Below are 21,488 nucleotides of genomic sequence, written 5' to 3'. Positions count from 1 at the left end.
TGAACTCTTGAGAAGAAAAAATCCAGAAGAAACTAGAAACAACCCATACATAAACCATTAAAATAACAAGAACCAGTAAAATAGATGAACCATTAAAATGACAAACCATTAAAATAACATAAACCATTGATATGAAAAAACAATAGAACAATCACAATTTCAGTAAAATAGAATAATTATTTTTAATTGGAATAGATGAAAATGGTTGTGAAAAAAGTTAAGAGAAGATGCTGGTTCTGAGAGAAGATGGGAGGTACACAGTAAGAATAAGAAGATGAAGAAGAGAGACTAAGATAGGGAATGAAAGAGAAGATGTGAGATAGTGGGAAAGTGAAAATCAATTAATTGATTTGTTAAGTCTATCACATTAGCCTAAAACTAGTACAGGTGTAGTGCACAGGCTACATCATTATCACTTTGTACATCCAAAATTTTCTACTGTTATAATTTCGGACGGGTGCGGATACCGTTGGATATAATTTTAGAAACTGAATCCGTCCGAATGTACCCATAATAAACCGGTTTTTTGCAACTTTGTGATCCGATACCCAAACCAACCCACCCGTAGTAATAATAAATATTTCGGTTTTTCGGTTTCTCGGGTGAGTCGATATATGTTGTCCACCCCTAATTAATAGGTCTAAATTTATTAGATAAATAAAATACTTTAAACATTATACTAAAACTCTTTATTAGTTGAAACATTATACTTTAAATATAATAAAACTAGTCAGAGACCCGTGCTGTCGCCCGGGTGCATTATTTGTAGCGTAGTATTTTATAAACGATACGAAAAATATGAAATAAAAAAATTTGATCAAATTGCATATATAAAATGGAAATTAACGATTAAAAAAAGTTTTACTAATAACATATTAGTATAAAAATTAGGTTCTAAGTTAAAAATTATTATTCACAAAAAAGTTTAAGATAGATCACACAATATCAAAATAGGGCCAAATATTAAATAAAAAAATTGACAGCCCAACAAAAATTAATCAAAAGAAAGAGATATGAGTCACTATAGGTTAAAAGGGTAAATAAAATTGAGAAAAATCATTAAAGGTATAGTTACACATGAACATTTTAGAAAGACATGAGATAATGATTAATTAAAATAATATTTAAAAATAAAAATTTTATCTCTTAAATTAAGATAATGATTAACTAAATTAAAATAAATAATGTGTTGATAGTGACCCGTGAGTAAATAAATTATTAATTTTATTAAATTTTATTTTGATAAACATATGAAAAACGAATGCACATTATGTATATGAATACAATATTGGTGTTGTGTCAACTTGTTATTTTTTATTTTAAATATAAATACAATATTTAAAATGATTTAATTAATTGTACAAAAATATGTTTTTCAGCTAATTTGATGAAAAATCAACAATATTCTGATTAAAGTTGTATTTAGTTCCTAACACCATCTCATGTCAACACATATATTTTTTTCATCAAATTTTTTTAGATATAACGTTAATGAAAGAATGAGGGACATAGTAGAATGAGGGACATGTATTTAGTTCCTGATCAATATGACATTAATGAAAGAATGAGGGACATACTGATTGATTATATATAGTAGATATAACGTTCCTTCTTAATCACTGCCTAAAAAAATGCAACCTTGCTTCATGAATTAAATTTAGGGTCAAAACATATTTAACCCTTGAATATAAATGTCATTAATTTTCAATAAATTTCAATTCAACCAAATAATGATAATGCTCATTAGTTTTGTTTTAGACAGAGCATACTCTAAAAAAGAAGTTCTTGAAATTGTAACATTCTTTTCTTGCTTGTTGTGAATTTGTGGAGCACTCCATATAACAAACAGAGGTTTTTTGAATTACGGTCCTATCACGATTTCCGCTGAGACTAAGAAAACCTTTAATGGCATCGTCGGGCTACTGCAAATTGCGGTCCTATCAAGCAGATGAGTTGTTGTCTCTACCTGGATTGTAGAGAGTCTCTAACTGGATTGTAGAGACTTAAATAACACTAATCTTATATTGCAGTTACAAACTATATTTCAAGAACACAAACCTATATACAGTGTTCCTTCCTATATTGTATCGACATTATGACCATTCCAGCAGGAGTTTGACCTAGTCCATACATCAAAGGCTGTAAAAGAACACAGAGCAAAGCAATTGTAATGAACACAAACGAAGTAACAAAACAAAAAGGCAAGCTAACATTGAAGGTTACAAAAAGTTATTAATGCGAGCAATCGAAACCAGTAAAATTAATTTGTTACATTTAAAGGTACCACGCGAGGAAAACAAAGGTAAACTACACACAAAATTTTGCAACTCATTTCAAGTCATATATCGCATAAGCAGCATTTCAAATAACAATAGATCAACATTCAAAGAGTCGTATTTATAAAACAAAAAGTAATCAATTATTTAGACTAAAATTATGTGAGCATGAGAAAGCTTCATATACCAGAAAACACCATGGTTGATGTATATAATATATAAAAGTATAAACTGCACATGCTTGAGAAAAAGCTCATTATATGCTACAAGAGGACAAGAATAGTACTCTATTTTAAGAAATAATGAGTTCAACCAAAAACCACCTCTCCAAATTTCAAAATGATTCACAGCACAAACAAAAGAGAAAAGAAGCTACACATACAAAATGACATTTTCATATAGAAAATCAAACACGAACATAGATGGCTTTATCTCCAATGCTTGAGCAATCTACCAAGTGAAGAGCTTGCAAGAATTGACATCCCCTTCCAACCTGAAGAAGCCCAAGATCACCAGTTCTTTGGCAGTAAATCAATGCTAACTCTGAGAGATGTCTGTATAACAAAGAGCTTAGATTATCCTCATTGATAGAAAATTTTAACATTTAATAAATTGTGTCATCAAATATTATGTCAATACCACAAGCTGATACAAACATAGAACCACAAAACATACTCGCATGATTTCCCAACAGATTCAAATCCCAAGGTTCCAATATTGTGGCATCCATTGACTTTGAGATGAGTGAGTTTCTTGCACCCAATAGCAATTGCTTCCAAGCCCTTGTCACTTAGGAAATAACATTCACTCAAAGTCAAACTCTTTAACTTCTAGCATCCTTTCCCAATAGCACGCAAACCCCTAAACAGAACATTTATAAAAGGAAGAATATAACCAACTAAACCGCAAAAAAATGTTGAATGTAAACTAATGATGTGCTCATATACAACCCAAAGATTGCAAAGTCAACCACCACAATCAAATGAAAATCCTAAAAAAACAAAACAATCATAAAAAATTAGCTCACTTATCAGTAAATCGCTGAAAACTATATAAAGCCAATAACTCCAATGACAAACAACTAAAGCCTACAGCTTTCAAAGCATCATTTGTTGGTAAAATGATTTTCCAAATATTATTATATGGGTGATAAACATAAAAGCATAAAATAAGAAGCTTGGCTAAAACAGAAAAAATGAAATAAATAAAAAAGCCAGTACCCAAACCTGTTAACTCTCTTTCTTCTTCACCCGCTCTCTCTTTGTCTTATTTTCCAAGATTTAAATCTGTAAGATTCACACAAATTAATATTTTAGATCTTTAAACATTAACATAAACTTAAAAATATAGAAACGGTAAACATATAGAAACATTAACATATGTTGATGAAGAAGATGAAATCGAAAGTGTAGTTTCAAAGCGGCAACTGCAAAAAGAAATCGAAAAAGGAAGGAAAAGATATAGAATGAACAGAGAAAAAGGGGAGAGTGAGAAATCGAGAGATGAGTCTGAAATTGAAGAAATGGAAGAGAGAAAACGGGGAGAGAGAGATAGAGAAAGCGAGAGATGGGTCTGAAAGAAGCGTCTAATATTGTTGAAGAAAGAACATGAAGAAGGTGGTGAAAGCGGCGGCTGTGCTAGGGTTTATGAGGGAAAATGGAGAGAAGAGAGAAAATGGGTGGTGAGAATACAGAGGAGTGGGGTCTCAACACTCTGGGAGGGAAACGACTTTTCCACTATAATCCAAATGTTAGTACATAACTTTTTTGAATTGACCAATAAGAAGAATACAATTGGCATAGTTGAATATTTCTTTTGTTAATTACATAGATAGCCTTTTTGCAGTGTAAATTTTTTTGGATGGAAGGGTAAAATAGGAAGTTTGGGCAACATTATAGTAATGGGTAGATAGTAGACACTTTCTCTATTTTCTATTCAACTCTTCCAGCAAACCCATTTTTCACTCTCTTTCAGCAAACCCATTTTTCACTCGCGCGCTGCTTCAGGCAATGGCAATTGTGATTTCGGGTTTCAGCTAAGTTTGATTTTCTTTCACTAAACCACATTCATTCGGTCGTAAGCTCTCTTCTCGCTCACTCGCTCACTCTCATTTCGCCGAAAAACAGTGACGTTCTCAGCGCGTTCTCTTCTCGCTCCCGTGTACGTTTTACACCCAGTCGCCGCCACCGTTTCTTTCAGCCTCCCCACCTCGTAAGCTTCTTCCATTCCCAAATTCGATGCATGTTTGTTCCATTTCAGGTTTCTAATAATTAACTGTGGTTTTGCATTTTCAGAAATCCATAGCGTGTTTCACCAATTTTTGGATTGTTGATTTTGACTGTGTTTGGTTAAAGCCATAGCGTGTTTCACCAATTTTTGGATTGTTGATTTTGACTGTGTTTGGTTAAAGCTCAAGTTTACTAATAATTGAAATTGATCATTCCCAGATTCATCGAAAGTCAAAACCCAAATCTCCTTAACTCATTTCACAACATTCACTCAATGTTCTCCTCTCACAAAAAACACTCTCACCCCATTAAACCCTAAACTGCGATTTCTCACCTCTCTCGCCTAACAATTCATCTGCAAAATTCTTAAATTTTTGATCACCGTCTCCATTTTCGACGGCTATCGAAAGAGGATTCTCTCACCATTGATGTCTATTTCACTGTTATCGGAAGAGGATGATGTCGAAGTCAGTTCTTGCAACCGACAGTTGTTTTTCTTCTGGCAGCACAGTAATGATTCTGGCGGCGAAACTTCATCTACAAAATGATTTAGTGTTCAACCGTGGTGTTTTCTCTTTCACTGAAGGGTACAGATTTAGGGTTCGGTTGTGGTCTTCATCTTAGGTATGTCTCTTTATGTTCATGTATGGTGATTGATTCTGTTAAGTGGAATATCCGAGTTTCCGCGGGTACGAGACAAATGGATAACAAGTTTCAAGTAACAACCATGCATTGTATATATAAAATGAAGAAAAGAAAAATGAAAAAAATATTCTATTGTGGTTGAAATTTTGGAAAGAAATGGCTATGGCTTCTATGGCACTTTGTGTGAACTCAGTCAGCTTTCAGAATCGTCGCCGATATAACAGGTTACTCAAATTTCATTCATACTTTTTCATTTCTCTTCCAATTTTTTGGGTGCTTGTGATGATTAATCGATTAACAGTTTGTTTTTTTGCGATGTAGTGGAATGGTATGTGCGAGTTTCGGAAACAAAGAAGCAGCTACTTTGGGAGTCAAGGTTACAGAAGGTGAGGAGAAATTGCCAAAACTCGTTCTCTCTTCTCCGGCTGGTAGGTGCGTAATTCTATGCTTTTTTTGTGTTTGTTTTTTTGAAGTTAATGGTCAAGTAGAATTGATGTGTTGAGTTTGTGCTTGATTGGTTGCAGTGAGGCTGAAATATACTTGTTTGGTGGTTGCATTACCTCTTAGAAAGTTCCTAGTGGCAAAGACCTTCTATTTGTTCGTCCTGATGCTGTTTTCAATAAGAAGAAACCAATAAGGTTCTTAGTTTTTATGAATTTTCTATTTTTTACTATGAAACACAGACTAGACTCTTTTGATTAGTTATTTTAATGAACAGTGGAGGAATTCCACATTGCTTTCTGGAGTTTGGTCCTGGTGCAATTCAACAGGTATCTTCCTTTATTCAATGCTTGTGTCTTGTAGTTTATGTTATTTTGTTTTTTAAGGTTGCATGTGTCAATTCAAATACAAGAATCTTCGATGGCTAATTGGTTTTGGAGTAACTGCTTAAATGTTGGTTTATGTAGCTTAGTGAAAATAGAAATGGCAACTTCGGTGCTTCCATTATTTGAAATTCCTAGTTTGTGTGATAACTTGTTAAAACATATGCTTGGTTGTATTCTTTACAGCCACTTTTCCATTCTTAATTAGAATAAATGTTGGCATTGCTTGCACCTGAAATGCACTTGCCACCTCCTGTTTCCATTAAATGTCATTTAATATTAATAAAAATGTTGCATATAAATATATAAATAAAAATTAAGATAATTAAAAGAAATTACTATACCATTAACTCATCCACATCAATCTTAATGAACTCAACATCTTTGTATTTTGCAGCAAATTCTTTGATAACTGAATTCATGTGTTTGCATGGTCCACACCATGCAGCCGTGAAGTCGATCACCATCTTTAAAGAAATAAGAAAAAAAATATTAAACCATTTTATTAAATACAAGAATTTCAGCCCAAAAATAAGAAAATTATAGAAAAGATGATTTTAAAAACTTAATTATTACCAGCTTGTTTGTTTGTTTGGAAGCCTCAAAGTGAGCCTTCCATTTAGCACTGGAATGGAAGGTGAGGATGGTAGATGGGTGTGATGATCTCTCAGCAACAACAGACTCTATATTGGAAATGTTGGATCCCTTATTAATGAAACAATTTGTGTAGGAATTGTTGTTGTTGTTTTTGTTATGAGTGAATTTTGTGAGGAACTTATATAGAGTGACAATGTATTTATATATGAAAACTATGATATTCTAATGAAGACAAAAAGGGAAATTGAAGAAAGAGTTTGCGAGGAATTTGGATTGGACTGTTGGTGATTCTGAGAATGTGGAAGGAAATCCCGTTGAAACTTTAGAACTGAAGGATAATTCTTATAGTCGTGCTATATGGGATTTCAGCTTCCATGCTTTATACAAGGATAATTTTTAAGATAATTTTATTGCATATACTTTTCTCTTAAACTTGTGAAAGTAATCATTTTGTCATTACTTTTTGCATTGATCGTGTTTTGTAGAAGCTTAAACCATAATAAGCTCACAGGGCCTATCCCAAGAGAACTTACTCATCTTAAAAATCTCAAAATTCTGTGAGTATATTTCAATGTTTTTTTCTTCTCTTTTTCATGTTCTAGAATGGAAAAATCCAAGTTCAATTTGTGTACCTTCAACTTTCTCTTGTTGCCGTTGTTGATTGTTCTTGGGTTCTATATACAACTTACTAATATATATCTAAGTAATTAGTCGGTAAAAAAATCAAAGTAATTACTATAGTTGAAATATTTAATATGTTAGTGAAAACAGTATTACATGATTAAACTATTTAGTTGCCCAAGGAATGAAAATTCTATTTAGTCAAATATATATAATTGTGTTTTTAATTAAATTATTTCAAATAACTACTGGAAGACTGAAACTAGATAAGTTTAAGATACACTCTCACTTATGGCCAATATCCACGTTTAAGATACACTCTCACTTATGGCCAATATCCACGGAGAACTCAACTGAACCCCATTCACATCAATATGAAACTGCATGAGAATATGGCAGTTTTTAGTGAGTGAATGGAATAAAATAACTAACAATTTGGCCACTACATTGATCATACATGTGTGCATAGTGTAGTTAAAAGCAAAGTATGACAAGAAATGAAAAAGGTGAGTTTGTGTTTGTTTGTGTTTATGGATTATTTGCACAGGTACATTAGAAAGGATATCTCAGCAGTCTCTTCTCATAGATATTGGAGTCAATCAACACAAGAGCCAGTCTCCTTGTTGGACCAAAGAGATTAATTTGTTGTGTATTAATTAACACTGAATATATTGCAGGCTCTCAGTGAGAAAGGCTATGAACTTGTTTCCGGTGGGATTGAAAATCATCTAGTTTTGGTGAATCTGAAAATCATATAGGCTCTTAAAGAGGCTTTTGAGGTCTTTTGCAACAAAGGTGTTGCTGTAAACTCTAGTGCAGAACTTCTTGCCACTTTTTGTGATAACATTCTCAACAAAGGATGTTTTCATTATTTTATGGACTTTGGCAGTACATGTTCAACAAGTTAGAGCTTCATGTACTCATTTTAGGGATTGACAAGGCTGGCAAAACGGTAAAACAGTTTTTAACCTCGTAGTTTTTAAGAAATTAGAGGTTTGTTGTGTGGCTCTGAATTGCTATATAATGAATAATTTTGTAGACTTTGCTTGAGAAGATGAAGTCGGTGTACACGAATGTAGAAGGTCTTCCTCCGGATCGATTTGTGGAAAACAATTGCTTCTCCAGGACGTGGTATTTTGGCCATGGATGAATCCAATGCTACATGTGGAAAGCGGTTGGATTCAATTGGACTAGAGAACACCGAAGCTAACCGTCAAGTATGGCGTAAAATTATATATGAAGAAAGTGTTATGACTTGGTTAAAATATAATTTTTATGTGTATGATTTTATAGTACTTGAAATATTATGAATGGACATGATTTTGTATACTTTTTGGTTAATATTAAAAATATTTTGACTTAGTTAAAATATGATTTTTATGTGTGTGATTTTATAGTATTTGCAATATTATGACTGAAAATGAAATATAACTAAATGGTGTATATGAAATAGGGTGTAAATAGATTTAAATATAATATAATTGTTCATTCATAAAAGGCGTATTTACACTCGATTTTTATTAAAATAGGGTGTAATTAAGAACGTATCTACACCCGATTTTAATTAAAACAGGGTGTAATTAAAACGTAATTACGCCCAATTACACCCGATTTTAATTAAAACAGGGTGTAATTAAAACGTAATTACGCCCAATTTTTACTAAAACAGGGTGTAATTAAAAACGTAATTATGTTCAATTACACCCAATTTTTATTAAAATAGACTGTAATTAAAAACGTAATTATGCCCAATTACACCCGATTTTTATTAAAACAAGGTGTAATTAAAAACGTAATTACACCCGATTTTTATTAAAATAGGGTGTAATTAAAAACGTAATTACGCCAAATTACACCCAATTTTTGTTAAAAATAATGGGTGTAAAAGCGTTAGACATTTCTCACCCTGTGAATATACACCCGATTTTTATTAAAAATAATGGGTGTAAATTTAATTAAAAACGGGTGTAAATTAACATTTTTGTACTAGTGATTCTAATAATTTTTATATTGTTTTATACTATTATTTTACGTTTAATATTTCACTTTTGTCCAATTTAATTTTTACAAATTAAATAGAAAGTTGTTGTCAAAACATGACGAGTTTTGTTGTTATTTGATAGTGTATGAATGTCTAAATACAAAGTTATGTTGTCATCTATATGTATATGTATGGTTCAATAAAATATTTGTAAAAAACCGAACCAACCGAACTAACCGAACCGAACCAAACCGCATTATTTTGGTTTGGTTTGTATTTTTTTTAAAAGCCAACCAAATCAAACCAAACCGCACGATTTTTTCTCTTGTAGTTCGGATGATTTTCGTCAAAACCGCCCAAACCACACCGCGAACACCCCTAGTTAATAGTCAATAATTCAATTTTTTTAAAGTGGAAGATGTAGTGTGTCACAAACGGTGGAAGATCATATAAGGCTTATTTAATCTAACGGCTTATAATTATTTATAATTATTTTATGATTGTTCACCAGTGAGGGATTTGGTTCAGCCCTCACCCTATCGGTACCATAATTATAATAATTAGTTAATTAATTTGTTAGTCAATAAAAAAAATATTAATTAATATATGGATAATGCTAACTTGTGCTATTGGGGCAAATGTTAAACAACTCACAAATAAAAGTTTTGTACTAAAAAAACAACAAAATCATTCATTATAAATTTCTATTAAATTTAATACACAATTTTTAAGATATTTTTTATTATATTTATCTCTTAACTTGTGCCTTTGGGGTACAAGTTAACATTACCCTTACTATATTTATTCAGTCACTAATGCAATGTAATTAAAAATAATTTTTTATTCTCCATCATCAATGCCACATATGCGAAATTGGAGAGGGCCATGAAAATCTCAAGTGAGATAAAGTAAAATAAAGGGATTAAAACTTAAAAAAACTTGAAAATATGGGGATCAAAAGTGCATTTAAAGTTTAGAAACCAAAAAATTGAGTTTTAAAATGGAAGGATTAAAACTTTAAAAACTTGAAAATAAGGGATCAAAAGTGCATTTAAGTTATAATTTTTATCCAAAAGGGAATGACCGTAATAAAACATTAATATAAAAATTAGAGTGAAGATTGTCTAAAAAAAACGCAAAGAATCCAGATTAATTTTTAAAATATTTAATTTCTTACAAAATTTAATTAGATCATGTTAGTCTCTCTGTCAATATTTTTGTCAAAATCATATTTCTCCTAAAGTTTCTTCCTAAAGTCCTGACATGTACTTATATTACTTATGTATTGTTTAAAGTTATAAGGGATATTTATGTCTCTGTATTAATTTATTTAGGAAAATTCGGTTCCATAATTTTTTTTAAATAAAATTAAAATTTGTTAAATATTCATGAAAAAATATCAAAAATTAATTTTTTGAATTTTAAAGATCATATAAGTACCTAATTTGATATTTCACAAAAATTGAAAAACTTAAATAAATCTATAAGAAAAAATATATATTTAATCTCTTTACAAAATTTTGTCTCTCTGTTTATAAATATATTATAGTACCATTATATTAAAGCTAACGATCAAAAGTCCTATTAAAATTCATACATTATCATGCATATTATGAAATCATCAAATCCAAAAAAACAATCCTACTAACAATTATTTAAAATTAAAAATATCATAGTACCATCAATTTCTAAAAGATCATTGTAACAACAATAAGAGCTTCAAAATCAAATGTCATCAAATCAAAAGACAATCTAATTAAAATAATAAAAAATGTAAAGTGGAACGTCATTATGTAAATCCAATAGTAGGCAGGAATATAGGAGTAGGCATAAATTATGGATTTACTCAATGACGATCTATTTGACATTTTTTATTTTAATTTGTTTGTCTTTTGAATTTGATGACATTATCTTGTTTTATTATGAAGTTGTAATTGTTGGTATAATATTATTTGAAATTTTATGATACTTTGTTTTGTTGGTTTTATTTTGATGATACCAAATATTTTGAATTTTGAAGTACTAATTGTTGACACAATGAACTTTAGAATTTGATGGTACTACAATTATTTGCAGAATAGCAGAGAATGGAATTGGAAAATGTTAGAACAAGATTGAGAATCTGTGTTCAGAATCTGGTTTTGATGATAACAAGCATATATTTTGTGAGTAACAATTTTATTACTAATGGTTTCATTTAGTGTGCAGATATTATGCTTATACAGGATTCACCAGAAAAAGAGCACAATGAATACATCAGAAACTGGCTCAGATATGAAAGAATACATGAAGAAGCAAACATTCAGAAGATTAACAAAGCTGAGACATCAGTCATCAGATGTTCTGATCCAGAACACATCAAACTGCCAAAGTCAGCAGATCAAGAAACAAACAAGCAAAGATGGAAAACAAGCTTGTTCAGAAAGAGCACGCAACATCAGAAGATCACGCAAGAAGAAAGATCAGAAGTTCTGAAGTTAGAAGTTCTGAAGACACAACGCTATGACATGCAAGATACATACATCAACAGAAGTCATACAAGCCAATAAAGAATCTACAGCTTAGCATACAGATTAAATAAAATACAAGAGCTTAGAATCAAAGGGAGAGTCGCTAGAAACATCATCACATGCAAAATAGTTGCAACATTTAAAAGGAGCAATTCCCAAGGTTGAAAGAAGAAGCAACTCACATGCAGCGCGTTGGAAACACAAACTTAACCAAAAGAAACACGCCGTCCATTATAATCATCAGGTTAAAGATAAGGTTCTGCCGAGAATAACACTTGTCACAAAAGGCTCAATCTAGACGAAGCATTCAAAGCAATATTTAAACAAATCTCAACGGCTAGATTCCAACGGTAACATGTCAAGCCATATATATAAATCAAAGTCCAAACTTGAATGGGTGCCCATAAGTACACCCAAGTGTATTAAGTGAATATCCGAAGTGTGTATCCATGGAGCAACTGCAGAGTGCAGAAAAGGAGAAATCTTGAGAGAAAATCTGTAGTGAGAAACAAAGCATGAAAATACGAAAGAAGAAATGTTGAAGTCATGCGTCAGAAGTCACACAAGAGGCAACATACACAAAGTGTATGATGAAACAAGAATGTTACTGACATCAGCCTACTAGAAGAAAAGCTCGAAAGAAGACAGACAGTCCCTGCTAAATGAGCAGTATGCTCCACAGGAGAACTGGGCAGTACACTCACGATCGATGCATCAAAAGTTGATGATGAAGACAGAATCAAGAGATACAAGAGCTGTAGCTCCTTATCTAATTCTGAGAAAAGAAGATGAAGATATCCCTGAAGAAGCAATCAATTGCAAGAGCGGTTGCTCAACATATGCTTAATCAGAATTAAAGGAGATGGTCTTACAAGAAGGAGTGATTGCTCCAAAACTTCAATCTCCATATTCAAGGAAAGAATATTAGAATCAAAGAAGAAAATCTACGAAAGAGCTGTAGCTCTTAAAACTGCTTAAAGAAGAATGAAGATGAAGATCAGATTGAAGAAGCAACCATCAGAGAGAGCAAATATTCTAATTTTTCTTATCAATCAGTGAAGCGAAGATCTCATCCAAAAGTTGAAGACAAGAAGACTGTAAGACATTTGATTCTTGTATTTAAAATGTAAAACACATAGAGCTGTTGTTCGTATTGTGTTATATCTTAGAAACTTCTGATAGATTGTTTAGGCTCCAGAAGTGACTTCTAGTCAATGAGTCATAAACATATGCACTTAGAATAGGAGACAATCTGCTTAACTAAGAAGCACACATTTAATCTCCAGATGATTGATGAACGTTATATCTCGCTGAGATCACTGAACGGTTCATCGTCAGAAGTTAGTCACAAGCAGTTGGCTTGTGTGGGGTGAGTCACAACAGGATGGTTGTGTAGGAAGTCAATGGATGTTATATCTCGTGGGGATCATTGAACAGTCCATTGCAGTCAGTCACAGCAGGTAGTTGTGCAGGGATTTTGTCATAACGCGTTGTTGTGAAGGTTACTAGATTGATGAACGTTATATCCAGTTGGGGTCACTGAAGGGTTCAGCCATCTAGGGGTTAGTCACTCGCGGGTAGCTTGTGCAGGGTTAGTCAAAGTAGTTGGCTATGCAGGATTGTTAGTCACGATGGAGGATCGTGCAGTTGTAATCATGATTTGGTTATAGTGGATTAAAACCTCTAGACAAGAGGCAAATCACCTAAAGAAGGTCGACTAGAAGTAGCCTTAGTTAGAAGGTGAACCCGGATTAAAATGAATGTGTCTTTTACTTTCTGCACATGTCATTTTAACTTAGAACTTCCAAGCTTTAATCTGTAGAACTGTACTGAGCAAGTCATAAGTTCTGATATCCTTTAGAAGTTAAAATGAACATCTCATTGGTTATGTAGTTCTACAACTTCATGCTTCCGCAACATCAAAACATAATCCAATAGATGATTAAACGAAAGAAAGAAAAGATGTGAAAGAAAAAGAAAGGGAATTTTTATTTGACAAAGAACACAATTCAACCCCCCCTTTCTTGTGTTTTTCTCCACCTTCAGAAAATTCTGTATTCCATATTTCGTGTGTTTACAAGAATACAGTTAAGGATATATACAATTCAGTATTAGCTTATATAGGTATGTAAATCTCCTATGATAAAGCTATAATAAATCTATAATAAAACTATAATCTCCTATAATTAATCTATATCAAAAAGTATCCCTATAATTTCTCTTAACACCCTCCCTCAAACTCTAGTTGGTATGGTGGATGCCAACTGGAGTTTGCTTAATAAATCGGATTATGTGTTTTGGTGAAGGTATCAGCCGGTTGGTCAACAGAAGGAATAGAAATCAACCGTATGGTAAACAAGACTACCAACAAGTTAGCGATAAAAGGTAGCATCTTTAAGAGGAGTGTCGTCAAGTGGTGTGAGTTTGGAGTTGACTTTCAATGGTGTCGATTCAGTCTTGCAGTCTGTGATGCCTACTTGAGAAAGTAAGTCAGAAGTATACTTGGCCTGGGAAAGATAATAGCCTTTTGAGTCTTGGGAAACTTCAAGCCCCAAAAAATAACTAAGGGAAACAAGGTCTTTCATTTCGAAATATTGACTGAGATATTGTTGTAAAGCTGAGATTTCAGTTGTATCATCTACATAAAGAAGCAGCATTACAATACCACTATCACTTCTTCGAGTGAATAGAGCAGAGTCATGTGGACTAGAGAGAAAACCAAATTGTGTTAAAGTAGAACTGAACTTGGCAAACCAGGCTCTAGGAGCTTGTTTCAACTCATATAAGGCTTTTTGAAGTTTACAGACCTTATGGGGAGAATGATATCTTGGAGGAGGATGCATATATACTTCCTATGTCAAATCACCGTGAAGGAAGGCATTTTTGACATCCATCTGAAAAAGCTTCCATTTACGAAGTGCAGCAATGGCCAAGAGGCTACGAATAGATGTTATTCGAGCTACCGGAGCATATGTCTCTTCATAGTCTATACCATACTCTTGAGTGTAACCTTTGGCTACTAGGCGAGCTTTATAACGTTTTACAGTTCCATCAGAGCGAGTTTTAATTTTGTAGATCCATTTGCTTCCAATAGGAATCTTATCTGCAGGAAGATCAACTAATTCCCAAGTATTTGTCTTTTCTAAAGCTTGAATTTCTTCAGCCATAGCTTGCTGCCAAATGGGGTTAGTACTTGCCTCTCGATAAGAAGAAGGATCATGAAGAGTTTTAATAGCAGAGTAAAAATGGTAATCATTAAGACGAGTAGGTGGATTACTTACTCGGGTGGAATGGCGAGATGCAGGTACAATATCAACATCCGGAACAGGTTCAGTAGGAGCAGGTGAAGGCGGACGAGTATTGAGCTCAACATCTGGAACAAGTTCATTAGGAGCAGGTGACGGAAGATGAGTATTAAGGTCATTAGAGTTATCTGCATTAGAACTTGGAAATAACTCAACTGAGGGATCAGTGAAATAAAACAAATCAGTGTCAAGAGAATGATGAAATGTAGAAAGAGAGGAGAACGTTGTGTTTTCCCAAAAGGAAACATGGTGTGAGATGCGTAATCTGTTAAAGATTGGATCCCAACAACGATATCCTTTGTGTTATGTGCCATAGCCAAGAAAGCAACACAAGCGAGCACATGGTTGTAATTTTGTGTGCTCATGAGGCTGCAAGAGAACAAAACAGACACATCCAAAGGTTTTAAGAATGGAATATTCAGGAGACTTACCAAATAGTTTTTCAAAAGGAGATAAGTTTTAAAGATTTATGGTGGGAAGTCGATTAATTGTATAGACAACATTAAGAGTTGCTTCCCCCCAAAACTTCTCTGAACACGAGGCTGAGAGGAGAAGAGCACGAACAGAGTCAAGGATGTGACGGTGTTTTCGTTCAGCACGACCATTTTGTTGGGAGGTGTGGGGGCATGAACATTGAACCACGATGCCTTGCTGACTGAGAAACTGAAGCAAGGAAAATTCACGGTATTCCATTGCATTGTTTGTGCGAAGAATCTTAATAGCACAAGAAATTGTGTTTTAACCATACGAGCAAAAGAAATATAAATTTGAGGTAATTCAAAGCAATTTTTCAAAAAATATATCCATGTAAAACGAGAAAAATCGTCAATAAACAAAACAAAATAACGAAAATCATTTATTGAAGAAACAGGAGAAGGCCCCCAAATATCTGAATGAATTAAATCAAAAGGACTATCTGAAATAGAAACACTATGATTAAATGATAATGCTGGTTGTTTTGCAAGTTTACAATGTAAACAATCAAAAGGCTCAAACTTTGTGGATCCTAATAACCCACGAGATATTAGAGGTTGAATTTTGCTTGCTGAGGCGTGACCAAGTCGAAGATGCCATTGATGAATTGGAGAATTCATAGTAGCAGCAGAGATATGATCTTTAGGAAGGTGAAGAGATTGTAGCTCAAATAATCGACCCACCCTGCGACCCGTCCCAATGATATGCTTCGTCTGTGGATCCTGTACCTGAACACCAGAGGGAGAAAAGTAAACATTCAGTCCTTGTTCACACAATTGACCAATGGAAATAAGATTAAGTTTCAAGTTAGGAATGTAATATGTATCAGGAAGGGTGATATTTAAGGTGGATACATGACCGGTATGAGTTATGTTTATTGTATTGCCACTGGTTGTGTGGATTAGTGGCAGAGATGAAACAAGTGTCGCAGCAGGTAATGATTTAATATTAGTGGACATATGATTACTACATGCAGAGTAGCAGACATGGCAGTAGAGGTGTTGGAAGACATAACCTGTTTGATTAAAGCTTCAATATCACTCATAGTAATGGTCGTCGAACCTTCAGTGGCAGTAACAGAGATGGATGAAGATCTAGACTTTGGAACATTCTTGGATTTGGTGAAGCCACGATTTTGTTTTGGAGGTCGCGTAGGACAATGTTCAAGAATGTGACCGATACCATGGCAGTACCTACACTCTATAGTAGGACATCTAGCAAATAAATGACCGGTGCGATTGCAATTCTTACATGGATGATGATTCGATTTCCGATGTGAGAATCGAGTAGTTGCAAGAGAAGCATCCATTTGAGGAGTTTTGTCTAGGTTCAAACGTGTTTCTTCAAAAATGATTTCTTGAATAGCAGTGTCCAATGATGGAAGCGGATTTCGATGTAGCAGTGAGGCTCGTATGGCTTCATATTCGGGCCAAAGAGCCATGGGGACTTGAATGAGATGAAGGTGTTCATCACTGATTTTGGCCATAGATATTTAGTGCCAAATTGGTTGGATTTAAGCAAGAAATTCATTCACTGATTGACCAGGTTCTTGCTTAGTATTGTGAAGTGTGGTCCATAGCTGATAATAATGTGCAAGTCTAGTTGTTTGATAGCGCGGTTTTTCAAGAAATCCCAAATTTCTTTTGCAGAATCGTAGTTAGTAAACTGAATGTGAATAGACCGTACAAACGTGTTGCGCGGCCATGATCAATGCATTTTGATGCACATTCCTCTACGTTTGTACTTATACATTTCCATAGTTTGCTTGTCTTATTTTTGTATTTTATAATGTTTTTATGTTTTAATTTATTTTTATTGTTATATGATTTTCGTATTTAATTTTCAGCTTTAGCAGTCTGCGCAGAAACGATCATATCTGGAGTTCCAGGAGTCCGATTGAGGCGTTCTAATAATCGCCGGAAAGCTAAGAGAAAGAGCTACAATTCTTATGTTGGAGTCGAAGTCAGAATCTGACTGTAGCAGGGCCAGAAAATTAGTTGAAGTTGCAGCACTAGTTTATTTAAGTTTCGGGTCATTAGTTTTGGGCCTGGGTCGTATGTTTGACCCAGTTGGTTTGTAAAACGGGTTGTACTATTTCCCCTTAGGGTAGAAGCCGCGGTACGGTTGATCTTCATCACTATTCACGTAAAAAAAACCAGGCTTGTACGATTGGCTATGGAGAACTAAACCTTCCGGACGGATTTGCTGTATTCAGGTTCAATACTTTGAGATTGTTATAACTACAATTAGAATTCTATTCCTTTCAATAATATTATATGATCATTGTTTGCTTAATTCAATTTCCTTATAATATTGTTGATTAAATTTGAATTGATATATGTTCTTGACTTTTGATCGCAATTCGACTCTGCTTAACTGTTGAATTGTGATATCTTTAACTGTATGCTTAATCCGGCAATAGGAATATATATCTTACGATGTCGATCACGCTTGTTGAATGATATTGTGTTCAAATAGGATAGAGATCGTATTTGTATCAATCGATGATAAGTAGAACCCGAAGCAGTGAATTCGTTTGCACAATAATCACTTATTTTCAAAACAGCTTATTTTTAGAATCACTTATTTTAAGCACTTTTTCTGTAATCTGAAACTGAACCAACCCCCCCCCCCCCCAATTTCGACTTTACATTTGGTTAATAAGAATAGGAATCCTTGAGAGACGATACTCGAGTTACCGTTACCGTCATTACTACAGTTTTTGCAAATTAACTCGAATTTGACCCGCGTGCGACAGTGGATCAAATTGGCGCCGTTGTCGGGGATTCTTGTTATTATTAATCGTTTTTAGAGTCATAGGTTTAGTGTTCTTGCGTTTAGGCCTTAGTTTCCTCGCGGTTTTGGCCAATCCGCGTTTAGAGTCGAAAAATTCAGTTTTTGAAAAAATTGTGTTCGATTGTAAAAAGTTTTTGGCTACTGGAAGTAGAAAAATCGTGTGATTAATACTCCGGGAATTCGAGCCAAAATTGCCAAATTCATCGTTTTTCTATTTTTAATGAATTTTTCACTGTTTTTGCTGTTTCGAAAAAATCCAAAAAAATTTCCATAATTCTTATTTCGTCTAATTAGATGAAATTTTGTGTTTTTATAATTTTTTTATTTTAATTTAATCATTTTCCTTCCTTCTATTTGTTCCTGCCTGCTTTGGACATGGTTGGTATTTCTGTGTTTGTTGAAACCATGGCTGAACAAAGAACTTTGACGCAGTTGGCTGTCCCTAATGTGAACTATAATGGTTTATGTATTGACTATCCTGCGACTGATACACCTTTTGAATTGGAATATGGTTTAACACATTTGTTGCCTAGCTTTAGTGGTTTTGCAGGAGAGGATTCGCATAAGCATCTGAAGGAATTTCAGGTTGCGTGCTCTGCACCTTCCGAACCTTCACTAGAGGATATTGTCAAACAAATGGCTGCAAATAATCTTCAGTATCAACAGCAAATAGATTATACTCTCCAGACTTTGCAAACACAGATTGGACAGCTTGCCACTTTGATGAATGCCATGCAGCAAGCTCAAGGATCAAACCAACAACCCTTGGAAGAGCAATCTGATTTTCAAATAGAGTTGCTTTCTGAAACTATTGATGATACTTGTACTGATTTGTTTGCAGATGATTTTCCATCATTGTCTGGTTTTGATGATGTTTACTCTTGTGATGTTTGTACTGACACTAAAATTTGCTCTGTTTGTGCTGAAATTGAGGTTGCCTTGCAAGTTGATATTTTTACTACAGATGAGGTTGCAAATAAAGTTGTTCATGTAGATGAAGCTCTCGACACCCCGGCTGCCCGGAACAAACCATCCATTGAACAACCACCTTCCCGAGAGCTGAAACCAATTCCTCAAAATCTTAAATATGCTTATTTAGAGATGAATGAAAAACTTCCGGTTATAATTTCTTCTAAACTTTATTTTGATCAAGAAAGTAAGTTTTTGCAGGTTTTGAAGAAGCATAAGAAAGGAATTGGATGGACCTTGGATGACACTTATGATATTAGTTCGTTCATGTGTGTGCATAGGATCTCACTTGAAGATGCAGCAAAAGTTGTGAGGCAGCCCCATAACCTTTGGTTCCTTGATGTTGTGAAAGATGAGATCACCTTCACGTGCCCATTTGACCCTTTTACTTTTAGAAGAACATTCTTTGATCCTAGAATAAAAGGAGAAGGAGCTAAACTGCTTTTTAAGGACGATGAGCATTACCGAAAGCTACTCCATGAGAGCCCCACTTTGGAAGAAGAGAATGTAGAAGATCTCTCTTTGGGAAAGGCAGCTTATGTGATCACTTATCCTCCTTGATTCCTTGGGTGTGTTCTTTCCTTTCTCACACTCTTATTTTATATTTATGTTCTTTCATTGAGGACAATGTATGTCTGAAGTGTGGGGGAGGGAATCATTTATTTGTTTTGTTTTCTTTCAATTTTTTTGTTTTGTTTTTGTTTTTAGTTCTTAAAAAAAACATTTTTGTGAAAGTTTTAGGCTATAGATTAATATGAGGTTTGTTGTGGAGACTTGGGAAAAGTTCACAATATCGGTATCGTTTTAACACTGTAAGTCTCCTGAGTATGGAAATTGTTTTGAATACTTGTTATGACATAGCCTTGAATTCTCATTCTCTGACAGCTCTTGAGTAGTTTATTTCAGCAGTCGGCACCATCTCTCACACACTTTACGCAGGGAAGCCGATGAATATAAGTGAGTGTTCCGAAAGAAAAAAAAAAGAAAAAGGTAATACACCTTCTAAGTTTGGTGACCCTCACCCGGTCACTTAACCCAACGGTTGTGTAATCTTCAAAAAAGAAAAAGTTTTCAAAACTCTTTGTTAGTTGGTTCAGCGGTTTCTGGTGCTGAACTTGGTAGGGAGGATTACGGTCCGATCCCCTGCAACTACATCTGAGTAAGCAAAGGGTTATGTCACGTAAGTACCGGAACCCCGTGCAAAAAAGGATCAGAGTCACTAACCGGTCGTCCTGCTATAAGTGTGTGGAGATAACGGGCTTAATGTGATTGCGCCTGAATGAAAAAGAGCAAAAAGGATGAGTAAGTTAGGCTATGGTATAATAATATGAATTGAATTGGTTTGTGTATTTAGGAGGCTTATGTCTGCATATCTGTGGTTAGTGTTCTTACGATGTCCTTAGTGTGCAAGATTAGTACCTGTCGATGCAAACTTACCCGAAGAAGATTTGTAGCCTAGGATGAGTAACTGTTGATGTATTTGTGCTTTCTTCGTTTTGTTTTTCATTTTGCTCGGAGTGCAAAAGTTCAAGTGTGGGGGAATTTGATCAATGCATTTTGATGCACATTCCTCTACGTTTGTACTTATACATTTCCATGGTTTGCTTGTCTTATTTTTGTATTTTATAATGTTTTTATATTTTAATTTATTTTTATTGTTATTTGATTTTCGTATTTAATTTTCAGCTTTAGTAGTCTGCAAATAAACGATCATATCTCGAGTTCCAGGAGTCCGATTGAGGCGTTCTAATAATCGCCGGAAAGCTAAGAGAAAGAGCTACAATTCTTATGTTGGAGACGAAGTCAGAATCTGACTGTAGCAGGGCCAGAAAATTCGTTGAAGTTGCAGCACTAGTTTATTTAGGTTTCGGGTCATTAGTTTTGGGCCTGGGTCGTATGTTTGACCCAGTTGGTTTGTAAAACGGGTTGTACTATTTCCCCTTAGGGTAGCAGCCGCGGTACGGTTGATCTTCATCACTATTCACGTAAAAAAAAAAACCAGGCTTGTACGATTGGCTATGGAGAACTAAACCTTCCGGACGGATTTGCTGTATTCAGGTTCAATACTTTGAGATTGTTATAACTACAATTAGAATTCTATTCCTTTCAATAATATTATATGATCATTGTTTGATTAATTCAATTTCCTTATAATATTGTTGATTAAATTTGAATTGATATATGTTCTTGACTTTTGATCGCAATTCGACTCTGCTTAACCGTTGAATTGTGATATCTTTAACTGTATGCTTAATCCGGCAA

General features: G+C 34.0%; 1 protein-coding gene, 1 long non-coding RNA gene and 1 pseudogene across 2 annotated transcripts; 1 reads left to right on the top strand and 2 right to left on the bottom strand.

The window, feature by feature from the left end:
* Nucleotides 1-2,689: 2,689 nt before the first annotated feature.
* LOC131630716 (uncharacterized) lies at nt 2,690-3,637 on the bottom strand. The gene is made up of 3 exons (XR_009292444.1): nt 3,503-3,637; nt 2,952-3,137; nt 2,690-2,830 (listed from the first exon to the last, which is right to left on the bottom strand). It is a non-coding gene; the product is annotated as an uncharacterized LOC131630716 (long non-coding RNA).
* A 1,668-nt stretch (nt 3,638-5,305) lies between these two features.
* LOC131658748 (putative glucose-6-phosphate 1-epimerase) lies at nt 5,306-6,970 on the top strand (annotated as a pseudogene).
* A 7,564-nt stretch (nt 6,971-14,534) lies between these two features.
* On the bottom strand, nt 14,535-16,947 carry LOC131658611 (uncharacterized). The gene is made up of 5 exons (XM_058927903.1): nt 16,432-16,947; nt 15,857-16,189; nt 15,514-15,701; nt 15,211-15,356; nt 14,535-15,115 (listed from the first exon to the last, which is right to left on the bottom strand). The coding sequence occupies exons 1-5, from the start codon at nt 16,945-16,947 to the stop codon at nt 14,535-14,537; spliced, it is 1,764 nt and encodes a 587-aa protein (XP_058783886.1).
* Between the last annotated feature and the right edge of the window lie 4,541 nt (nt 16,948-21,488).

This window comes from Vicia villosa, linkage group LG1 (genome assembly GCF_029867415.1).
Source record: "Vicia villosa cultivar HV-30 ecotype Madison, WI linkage group LG1, Vvil1.0, whole genome shotgun sequence".
Classification (NCBI taxonomy): Eukaryota; Viridiplantae; Streptophyta; class Magnoliopsida; order Fabales; family Fabaceae; genus Vicia; species Vicia villosa.
Note: the sequence above shows the minus strand (reverse complement) of the source record. Positions and strands in the feature narration are given on the sequence as shown.